This window comes from Mandrillus leucophaeus, unplaced genomic scaffold (genome assembly GCF_000951045.1).
Source record: "Mandrillus leucophaeus isolate KB7577 unplaced genomic scaffold, Mleu.le_1.0 Scaffold505, whole genome shotgun sequence".
In the NCBI taxonomy this organism is placed as follows: domain Eukaryota; kingdom Metazoa; phylum Chordata; class Mammalia; order Primates; family Cercopithecidae; genus Mandrillus; species Mandrillus leucophaeus.
In genome coordinates this window covers 1,021,091-1,033,011 of record NW_012105421.1, presented here as the reverse complement: position 1 = coordinate 1,033,011, position 11,921 = coordinate 1,021,091, and the positions used below count along the sequence as shown (strand labels likewise).

The window sequence follows — 11,921 nt, the reverse complement described above, 5'->3', positions numbered from 1 at the left end:
AACTACTCGGGAGGCTGAGGCAGGAGAATGGTGTGAACCCGGGAGGCGGAGCTTGCAGTGAGCTGAGATCCGGCCACTGCACTCCCGCCTGGGCGGCAGAGCGAGACTCCGTCTCAAAAAATAAATAAATAAATAAATAAATAAATAAATAAATAAATGGACTAGATTTTAAAACTCAGAAACCTAAAAATAAGATGAAGTTAGACAACTTTAGATTTTGTGTAGTGTGTACATCTATGTGCACAGTATGTAAATTGTCTCTTATTGTATTGCTTAATAGAATAAAGAAGTAGAAATTTAATTCCTGTATGTCTATACAATATTATAATGCATCATAAACTTAAAACCTTATTTAAATATTCCTTTCTGAATTTTTTTCTGTAATCATATATGTATCATCAGGTATTTGACTTGTGCCGGAGTTTGAATTTGTGATATCTATATTCTGTAGTATTATCTGAATAAAAGAGAAATATATATGAGAAAATAAAAGTATGAAGTAATTAGTTATATGAGAAATTAATAATAATTCTGAACCTTTATTGAAAATTGATGTTCCAAAGGTTTTATCTTTGGTCAGGTGTGGCAGTTCATGCCTGTAATCCCAATACTTTGGGAGTCTGACATGGGAGGATTGCTTGAGCCCAGGAGGTTGAGGCTGCAGTGAGCCTTGAATACACTACTACACTCCAGCCTGGGCAACAGAGTGAGACCCTGTCTCAAAAAAAAAAAAAAAGAAGAAGAAGAAGAAGAAAAGAAAAGATTGTATCTTTAATAGTAATTAGAGTGGTTTGTGTTATTTTGATTGTGAGTATTTTAATGAGAGGGCATACAGTCAGCCCTCCATATCCATGAGTTCTACATCCACAGATTCAACCAACTGTGGATCAAAAATATTTGAAAAAATTTACAATAATAAAAAACAAAATAATATAGTATAACAGCTATTTGCATAGTATCATAAGTAATCTAGAGATGATTTAAAGTATACAAGAGGATATGTGTAGCTTATATGCAAATATTATACTGTTTTATATAAGGAACTTGAGTACCTGCAGATTTTGGTATCCTTGGGATGGGGTGGATCCTGGAACCCATCCTCTACAAATGCCAAGGTTTGTTGACTGAGAAAGTGATGGCACAACAGCATTTCATCTGTAAATTTTTACTTCTATTGAAGCCAAAGTATTCCTCCTTTTATTTATTTATTTATTTATTTTTTGCCCTTAGTTGAAGGAAAAGTATTTGGGACATAGACATGCATTTCTATTCTTTGAAAAATTTCTGGCCAAAATTTGTAAGATAAAAGGTTAAGTATTTTAAATTTGATTATCTTGAAAGTCTTGCTGCAGTTCATCAACTCTTCTTCAATGATTTTGGTCTAATGGATTCTATCCCGGAGTTCTTTCAGAAACATTGTTACCCAGTCTCTATTATGAACTCCAGAACAGTGTCACAGCCTGTTAAATGCTTATGGTTTTTTCAGGAAATTAGGTTAGGGCCAGAACAAGCCCAACAATCTTACCTCTGTGCCTTTGTGCCCCTTCAGAGGAAACCATAGTCTTAAACAGCTGCTAGAATTTTCTAGGGAAGCCTTTTTGAAAATTCTAATTTAATTTGGATTCCATAATGCAGCTTGGAAATGCCACAGGTTCTCTGGAACACAGCCTTGACTCAAATTCCTGAGTACTCCTAAATCACCCTGAGATTATATGATTAGCCAATTTGTGGTATGCAATCTACAGTGACTGCTTTGCAGTAAGCCACATGAATTCTGCGAGGGGGGAAAAAAAAAGTTCCCCCCCGCCACCTTCTCTTCCTCTTCCTCTTCTCTTTCCCTTAACTGTATAGAAGATCCTAAAAACCTCTGTATTCAAGCCAGGCATGGGGGCATGTACCTTTACTCCTAGCTACTCAGGAGACTGAGACAGAAAGATCACTTTAGTCCCGGAATTTTGAGACTGCAGTGAGCTATGATTGTGCCACTGCACTCTATCCTGGGTGACAGAGCAAGACCTGTCTCTAAAATAAATAAATAAAGTTTAGGAACAAAAAAAAAATCTGGCCGGGCGTGGTGGCTCACGCTTGTAGTCCCAGCACTTTGGGAGGCCGAGATGGCTGGATCACGAGGTCAGGAGATCCAGACCATCCTGGCTAACATGGTGAAACCCCGTCTCTACTAAAAATACAAAAAAATTAGCCAGGTGTGGTGGCGGGCGCCTGTAGTCCCAGCTACTCGGGAGGCTGAGCCGGGAGAATGGCGTGTACCCGGGAGGCGGAGCTTGCAGTGAGCCGAGATCGCGCCACCTCACTCCAGCCTGGGTGACAGAGCGAGACTCCGTCTCAAAAAAAAAAAAAAAAAAATTCTGTATTCAATTAGTGGTTTTCAAAGTCACGTGCATACTCATTTGACTTTATTCTTACATGAATCCCTTGAGGTTGCACTATCCTCATTTTTGCAGGTTAGAGGAAATGACTTATTCAGGATTACACAAATCCACAGCAGTAGGGCTAAGGTTCATTCAGCCCCAGGTGTACAGAATTAGTACTTGAACCCAGGTTTTCTGACTCCAAGTTCTATGCTCTTAATATACTTTGCTGCTTGCACAATATAATGGAATAGCATATGGAATTGCACCCTGTTTACAAGGTAAGCTTTTATCCTTACAATCTTATCAGCAAAACCTAAGCATTTGTGGCAGACTAGTCTTATTTAATATCTCTCTATTACGTGAACTTTTAAAGCTGTAGTGGGTTTTAGTTTTGCTTTGACAGGAAGAATGACACAAAAGATCTGTAAATTAAATGTTTTTTTAAATATTTGCAGTGTGGAGCGTTATGATCCAAGTAAGGACTCCTGGGAGATGGTTGCATCCATGGCAGATAAAAGGATTCACTTTGGCGTGGGTGTCATGCTAGGCTTTATTTTTGTGGTGGGTGGACATAATGGAGTCTCACATTTGTCCAGCATTGAAAGATACGATCCTCATCAAAATCAGTGGACTGTGTGTAGACCAATGAAAGAACCTAGAACAGGTAAGAAAAATTTATTAATTTCCAAACATATAAGGCAATGTTTTCTATAATGATGTGATTGTAATAATAGCTCCTTGGAATATAGCAGTAGGAATATTACTAGTCCAGAAAAACAAACAAAAAAAAACTTGTATGTGGTAAACTTGAAAGACAATTAGCTAGACAAAAGTATATAGATTTCTTATGACTTTTATATGCCAGTGTGCACATTATTGTTTCTCAAACTTGCTGAATACATTTTGTGAAATGCTTATACTGGAGTGTATATTTATAGAAGCTCTTTTTGTCCATGTAACAAATGTCCTCTTTTCATATGTTACATATATACAATCCTCGGATTGTTCTGTTTTGTTTTCTATTGTATATCAGTAATCTGTATGTTCACTTTCAAATGTTCTTTCTTCCCCAAGGGGTATAGTTGATCAAAAAGGTTGGATTTCAGAGTTCATAGAAAAAAAACAAATCCACTCTTGTGGTTTGGGAGAAATTGTTTTCTTTGAATTCAAACTCATCACATCATTTTAAGGGAAAGGTTTTTAGATACTGATGGAAATGCTTTAGGGAGCACTCCTCATACAGGTTGAATATTTCCTATCCAAAATGCTTAGGACCAGAAGTGTTTCAGGTTTTGGATTGGGGATTTTGGAATATTTGCACTATGCTTACCAGGTTGAGCATGCCAAGTTCAAAAACCCTAAAGTGTGAAATGCTTAAGTGAACACTTTCTTTGAGTATCATATGGTGCTCAAAAAGTTTCAGATGTTGGGCCAGGCACAGTGTGGCTTACGCCTGTAATCCCAGCACTTTGGGAGGCCAAGGTGGGAGGATCGCTTAAGGTCAGGAGTTCAAGACCAGCCTGGGCAACATGGTGAAACCCCGTCTCTACTAAAAATACAAAATTAACCTGGCATGGTGGCACATGCCTATAGTGTCAGCTACTTGGGAGGCTGAGGCATGAGAATCACTTGAACTGAGATCGCGCCACTGCACCCTAGCTTGGGAGACAGAGTGAGACTCTGTCTCAAAAAAAAAAAAGTTTCAGATGTTGGAGCACTTTGGATTTAATATATTTGGGTATTGGATGTTCAACCTATATTTATGATTGAAGAACCTCTTGAAACAAACATGCAAGAGAAACTGAAAGGACAAGTTGAAATGAACTATTTTAGTGTTTACTATAATTTGTTTCTTTCGTATCCTTGAGAGGGAAAGCCACAGAAACAATGAGAACTTAAAAAATTGGGGCAAACTGTTTCTTTTTAGAACTATGTACGATAATATCTAAAGTAGAATTTTTTGAAGCATAAATTATGTCATTTAATATATTTAAAATATTTAAATTTAAAATATTTAACATATTTTAAATATTTCAGTGTATTTGAAAGCCTCATAAAATGATTTTTCTAGAATGAAATGAAATTTTAGAAAAAAGCCTATAGAAAGATATATACTCCGTTTTACTGAAGGGGAAGGAAGAGTAGGATTAGAGAGGAGAGGTAAAGGAAGACTTCAATTCTTGCTTTTATTTATTTTAGTTTAGTTTTTAGACAGGGCCCTACTCTGTCCAGCCAGGCAGGGATGCAGTGGTATAGTCATAGCTCACTGCTGCTTCAAACTTTTGGCCTCCAGCCATCCTCCCACCTCAATAACTCTTATTTTGTTTTAAGGATTTTATTTTTCCATCAAGCGCATATTATTCCAGTAGGTATCCCATACCCACAGGAGATATGTTCCAAGAACCCTGGTGGACTGAAACTTCAGATAGTACCAAACCCTATATGTGTAATGTTTTTTCCTATACATATATATCTATGATAAGGTTTAGTTTGTAACTTAGTCAGAGTGAGAGATTAGTGACAACAATAATAGAACAATTGTTACAATAGATTGTAATAAAAGTTACGTGGATGTGGTTTTCCTCAAAATATCTTACTGTACAGTACTCCCTATTTTCTAGTCATGGTTGACTGCAGGTAACTGAAAGCATGGAAAGCAAAAACTCAGATAAGGGGATGACTAGTGTATATTGCTTGTATAATATAATTAATAATAGATTGTTAAAATGTCTTTTAGTAAAACATTAAAATACAAATTTATTTTTAGTGAGAAAAAGTATACTTCATGGTTAACATGTTTCTTTTTTTTGCTACCCTTTCCTAGGAGTTGGTGCTGCTGTAATCGATAACTACCTTTATGTTGTCGGTGGTCACTCAGGGTCTTCCTATCTGAATACAGTGCAGAAATATGATCCTATCTCAGATACGTGGCTGGATTCAGCTGGCATGATATACTGTCGCTGCAATTTTGGGTTAACAGCACTTTGACAAATGTGAACTCTCGGAAATAGTATGGTGGTGAAACTTGTACTGCATGAACAGATGGCCCAGTTTTCTGAAACCCACAAGCTGCATTGCTTTCTTTTTAACTTGAAGTGGCATGAAGACTCAAAGTTTTGTTGGGTACTTTTAATTGACAAGTAGTTTTGGTTGCTCTTGATTACACAGTAAATCAATAATCAAAAAGAAAAAAGAGAAAAAAAAAAAGTAAAGACCTTGTCAATTGAATTGTGCACTTTTTCCCCGAAGACTGAGATATACTAGTTTTATGTTCATAAGTGTACGTGTAGAGAAAACGTTGCTGCTTTTTTTTTTTTTTTAAATTTCTAGCTTTCCTTCCCTGATACCATGATTTACTAGGATGAGCGATGCTTTAGGTGCTGGAGTGTATTGAATGAATGGACGGAGTGCTGATACTGCTTCTTGGATGTAAATGCTTCACATTTTTCATTTGTTTTAAAACAAATAAAGGGCTGCTTTTTATTTTGGTACTTTTAAGGGTTGTAAATAACATGCCATAAGTAGTCATCTGAATACTCTTCCTGCTAAATGGTTTTAGGGCTAGGGATGTAATAAATTTTTAAGACAATTGCTTTTACTATCATGATATTTGGGGCCCTATTTTAGGAAGTCAGATATTTACTGTTTAATGCCTTTTGTAGATGGACAGGTTAACGTTGGATGAATTTAATTACCTATCTATGCTATGGTTAGCATGGATAGGAGTTTAAGTACATCAGTTGTTTCAGTTTTTCTTCAGTAGTACAGCAGGCCTTCCAGTGCTGATGTAAATATTTGAGCAGTGTTTAGTACCATTCTTAGTGCATATTAATTTTTTTCATATATCCTTATAATAATTTTAGTTTTTTAAGATCTTTGCTTTTTCAAAGTGTTCAGATATAAAAATGGTGCTAACTGTAAGATTTGTAACAAGGCTGTAACTGATGTCCTTTTGGATGTTCAGTATGAGATATGCATGACATGTTTTGATAGTCTTTTGCATTTTTAATGGTTTGATTCATTTGTGCTTATTAAAAATGTTAGTGATTACACTAATGTTAACATCCAAAAATCATCAAAATGGCCTTTGTTATGCTTTTCATGGTTCCTGAATAGTGATTTAAAGAAAGTTACACTTTTGATCTTCTTTCTTCTTGTGCTAGATATTACATGTCCTTCTTAAAAACAGAAATATATGCATTAAATATAAAGCACTAGGCAGTTATGCATTACTTTGTACATTTCTTAGGTAACTGAATATTTTAATGTTATTGAGGAAAACTGGAACTCAATGTTTACTTGAGTAATGGTTCTAAGTTGAGTTCTACTTTGATTAAAGAAATGATCTTTTAAAGTGAAATTGTTTGCTGTAGCCAGTGACAGCTTATTTAAAGGAAGTGGTTAACTTATTTGATTTTAGCATGTTTTAGTAAATGTCTGTTAGTCTTAAACACATTCACTTGCATTTTATTATGATGTTGGTACTTGCATTTTGGAACTGTAGTCATTTGATTTTCTTTTCCTTGATTTTTTTTTTAAACCTGTCTGCGATCTCCTTATAAAGTCTCCGCAAGACCAGTGTATAATTTTTCCTAAGAAAAAAATTGATATTATATTCTTAAGTGCCATAATGTTCTAGACTATTGTTAAGAAGCCATTTGTAATGATAAGACATAGGTTCATTTGTTAGTATATATGTTTATTTCTTGAATACTATAGCCAGGCAATTTACAGTTCTTTGTTCTTCCATAAACTGCCAGTTGTAGATTTGAATATATACTACAAAACTATGTAAAATCATTTTTAATCATAAACGTAGTATCATGCTTTATGAATATTTGCACAGATTATAAAACCTTGCAAGTGATTTTTAGTCTCTTCTAATTTAGAACTCAACAGGAGCAACTAATATGATTGATAGTCTGAGTATTTTCTACTTTGCTTGTCTGAATAACATAATAATATATAGCAATAACTTTTTCATTGATTTGAATAAATCTATTGCATAGAAATAGGTGCACTATTGTAGTTGGCCCAGACTTTAAAGAACAGCAATTTAAAATAGATTCATCACATATTTAGTTTTAAATTCCCAATTCAATTTTGTTTATAGCAATTAAATTATTGAATATATCCTCTTATACTATTTTTAATCCCCTATTCCCAAAAGATAAGGGAATTTGAAAGACTATGGAAAATGATTTTAGGACGGGCGCGGTGGCTCATGCCTGTAATCCCAGCACTTGGAGAAGCCGAGGCGGGTGTATCACCTGAGGTCAGGAGTTCGAGACCAACCTGGCCAACATGGTGAAACCCTGTCTCTATTAAAAATAAAAAAAAATTAGCTGGGCATTGTGGCAGGTGCCTGTAATCCCAGCTACTTGGGAGGCTGAGGCAGGAGAATCACTTGAACTCGGGAGGCAGGGGTTGTAGTGAGCCAAGCTTGCACCATTGCACTCCAGCCTGGGCAACAAGAGTGAAACTCCGCCTCAAAAAATACAAAAAAAAGAAAGAAAATGATTTTAATTATAAACACATCTATTCTATACCTTGTATTTTAACGTTTTACTCATGTATCATCTCCACTATCAAATTAGTGTATAATCATTTGGTAAATTAGATCAAAAACATATACTGGTCATTGTTTTTGAAAAATCTAAATTTCATCTTGATGAAGACTAAATGTGAAATATCTTGGGCAGTAGTAGGAGCCATACACCAGTGAACAAATTATGAAAATCTGTGAAGGGAAGAGGAAAAATGTTCAAAATTTATAAGTATATTTATTTTAGAATTGCTTAACCTACTGTACTATTTGTAGCAACCAGAGCTACTAATCTGACCTGACAACTAATATGTTTACATTAGCGCCTTCTTTTACAAATTTGTGAGAAGTTTCATTGTGAACACTCTGCTGACAAATTGTGAATTTAAAGCCACATGTTTCTAATGTTAAAAAGGATCAAAATGTTTGGTTATAAATCCTCATGATTAAAAGTATTAGAAATAATTATACATATTCAGGCACGAAGAGAAAAGCTATTTAAGATTTCCCAGAAATATTTTGGAAAAGAGCAGCACTGGGAAATAGAAATTAATGTAATCAGTTGCAAGATACTTGCCTTCTATAATTATAATGACTTAATCTGTTAGGCACCTTTGGCTATTCAATAATCATGGATGTTGTAATAGAATGTAAATGACTTTTAATGTAGCTCCAAGGATATTTATAAATTCTATGTTATTGCTGTTATTGTTTTAAATATGAGTGAATATTAAATTATAGGAAGTGGTATCAAGTGACAGGAAAATGGCATTAGGTTTTGAAATTTTAGTTTGATAATCTGACACATATGGAGGGTTTACTATATGTATGAGATATTCTGTTAGATGCTGTGGGAGCTAGAGAGATAAGATAGACTCTTTTTCACTCAGAGAGAGTGAAATATAGTGGGAGAGACCCTAATAACTATTTTGGTGAAGGATGAATCTAATTCCTTATCTCTGACATCATAAGAAGTGATTAGAGACCTAGTTTACGCATAAGCAATTCCTTAGTGTCCAATTAGGTTTTATTGGCATGAAAAAGAAATATTTAAAAACCTAATATTTATAGAACTCCAAATCTCCTAGAATTGGGTAATGTATTTTCTAGTAAGAAAACTATAGAAATTTTAAATATATATATTTCCTGTAGTATCAAGGCTCTGGCTGACATTGAGAGAAATATATGTACATGTCGTGTTTATTTTCAGTTTTGGTGTTGGATTCCTAGTATTGTCACCTAAGTGCTCATTTTCAGGAAAATCAGATTCTACAATAAACACTTACTGCTTCAAGTTCAGTAAACTTGTGATAACCTCATAACCTCTGTAGTCTAAAAGTTAAGGAATTATAAGATGTCACATGTCAAGTTAACATCCAGTTCTACTTCTTAACCTTTTTTCCCTTTGTAAACAGCACTTTAATTAGACATGATTTAATTAGATAACAGTTATTCTATGGCTGGATATGCACTGGATTTTCACTTACAGTACATTGATTTGGTGTTAATACACATTTGAAAAGAGTGAGGAATACAATACATTTTTAATACAATAGGTTTACAAATTTTCCTACTGGTGTGAATATGGAGTCAAATAAAAATCCAGTTTACATCTCTGCAGAGAGAAAAATTGTTATCCATATGTCTTTTATATTATACATCTTTAACTAGAGATAATTTATTGTTAATTTTGTCAAGTTATCATGTGTAAGTCCCATTTATTTTTAAATACTAAGCAAAAAGTTCCAAGTTTGCCTTAAAATACAAGTGAAATTAAAGAACTGGATGATAATGCCTATATTTTTGCCTTATGAATTGTGCTGTGTATTATAAACCAGCAACGGTTTTGATTTTAACAGGATTCTGAAATTTTGTAGCTGTAGAGTACTAATATTTGTACTCTCTTGCAAAGAATGTGATCTAGTTGTGGTAGTTTAAATGTTTTTGTATATGTATTTTACCTCTGAACATGTACCTTTTTAGCATCAGGGTTTTATTTTATTTATGTTTACATACTAAAGTGTCATTTAACTAGTTGAAAATTGTATTCTTTTTTTATTTTAAAGGTTATTGTGTATATTATTGTGGTAATGTTCTGTAATTATTATGTTTAAATTTCATTTAATGTAAAATGTTTAAAATAAAAATGAAAAATCTACTTTGTATATGTCATATGATAATTGTGAACTGAACAAAGCTAACTTTGTCATGCTCATCTCTTAGGGTTTTATGCATAGATAGGTAGTAGCCATAGAGTAGCCACACCTTTACATCCTCATTAGCAGGTTACAATGAAAACCTGTCTTAGGCCAGGCCTGGTGCAGTGACTCACGTCTGTAATCCCAGCACTTTGGGAGGCTGATGCGGGCGGATTACCTGAGGTCAGTAGTTTGAGCCCAGCCTGGCCAACATAGTGAAACCCCGTCTCTACTAAAAATACAAAAATTAGCAGGCATGGTGGCGTATGCCTGTAATCCCAGCTACTTAGGAGGCTGAGGCAGGAATGAACCCGGGAGGCGGAGTTTGCAGTGAACCGATATGCCAATGCATTCCAGCCTGGGCAACAGAGCAAGACTCCGTCTCAAAAAAAAAAAAAAAAAAAAATTTCTTAAGCCAATTCTGCCACACATTCAGACATTTACTAAAGAAACTTAAGTAAAACAAGAGTAAAAGTGTTCAGTAAGCCCATTGCAGTCCCAGCTTTCTGTCCTTTTAGATTCTCTAACCAGCCTTTTGAAAGGTTTACTTGAGGCAGACACTAATATCCAAGAGGATTTCATTACTTTTGTGGTCAGCATCAGGTAACCAACAATTCCAAAGAAACAAGCAGTTGAGACTTGGGTGGCTTTTTTTAGGAAGTGGTAAATTACAAGCCTGAATGGATTCAGTCTTTATAAGTAAAAGTAACCTTCCTTTTTTCTTTTTTTTGAGATAGAGTCTCACTTTGTTGCACAGGCTAGAGTGCAGTGGCAGTGGCACAGTCTTGGCTCACTGCAGCCTCCATTTTTTGTGCTCAAATGATCCTACTGCCTCTGCCTCCTGAGTAGCTGGAAGTACAGGTGTGGGCCACTGCCTGGCTAATTTTTAATTTTTATTTTGTAGAGATGAGGTCTTGCTATGTTGGCCAGGGTGTTCTCGAACTCCTTGCCTTAAGTCATTCTCCCACCTCCGCCTCTGAAAGTGCTAGATTTCTGGATTTACAGGCATGAGCCACCATGCCAGGTCAAGAGCACCTTTCTGATATCATTGTAGTCGATGAGCCACTTCCCCAAGAAATGCTTCTGACATTTAATATGCTAATTAGCAAAGCATTGGATACTGATTAGATTATGGATAGATAACAGAAGTACTTGAAGTTGCTTTCAGCATGAATTTCCTAGATAGAATGCTAGCTAGCCACCCCTTAACTCCAGTCTTTTAAAAAAGGTATAAAAATAATTTGCTATGATACAAAACAGTTGTACATACTTATGGGGTGCAGATGGTATTTTGATACAAGCATATAATATGCAGTGATCAAATGGGTAATTGGGGTATCCATCACCCCAAACTTTTATCGGTTGTGTTAGGAACATTCCAATTCTAGCCGGGCGCGGTGGCTCAAGCCTGTAATCCCAGCACTTTGGGAGGCCAAGAGGGGCGAATCACGAGGTCAGGAGATCGAGACCATACAGGCTAACACGGTGAAACCCCCGTCTCTACTAAAATACAAAAAACTAGCCCGGCGAGGTGGCGGGCGCCTGTAGTCCCAGCTACTCGGGAGGCTGAGGCAGGAGAATGGCGTAAACCCGGGGGCGGAGCTTGCAGTGAGCTGAGATCACACCACTGTACTCCAGCCTGGGGGACAGAGCGAGATTCCGTCTCAAAAAAAAAAAAAAAAGGAACATTCCAATTCTACTCTTTTAGTTATTTTCAAATATGAAATAAATTAATGTTAACTATAGTTGCCCTATTGTGCTACCGAACACTATATCTTTAAAAAAAAAAAAAAAAAAAAACTTATT

The 11,921-nt window shown here is 35.5% G+C and overlaps 1 protein-coding gene across 3 annotated transcripts in view; it reads left to right on the top strand.

Annotated features, from left to right (window-relative positions):
* Positions 1-10,080, top strand: part of KLHL28 (kelch-like family member 28) — a 39,514-nt gene extending 29,434 nt beyond the window's left edge. Inside the window, exons 4-5 of one of the 3 annotated variants that reach the window (XM_011996234.1) lie at positions 2,828-3,036; positions 5,197-10,080. In XM_011996234.1, the coding sequence (XP_011851624.1) occupies positions 2,828-3,036; positions 5,197-5,360 (373 nt within the window). In that variant the 3' untranslated portion in view covers positions 5,361-10,080. The remainder of the gene's footprint in view (positions 1-2,827; positions 3,037-5,196) is intronic. The other 2 variants (XM_011996233.1, XM_011996235.1) reach the window with 2 other exon arrangements.
* Positions 10,081-11,921: the final 1,841 nt, after the last annotated feature.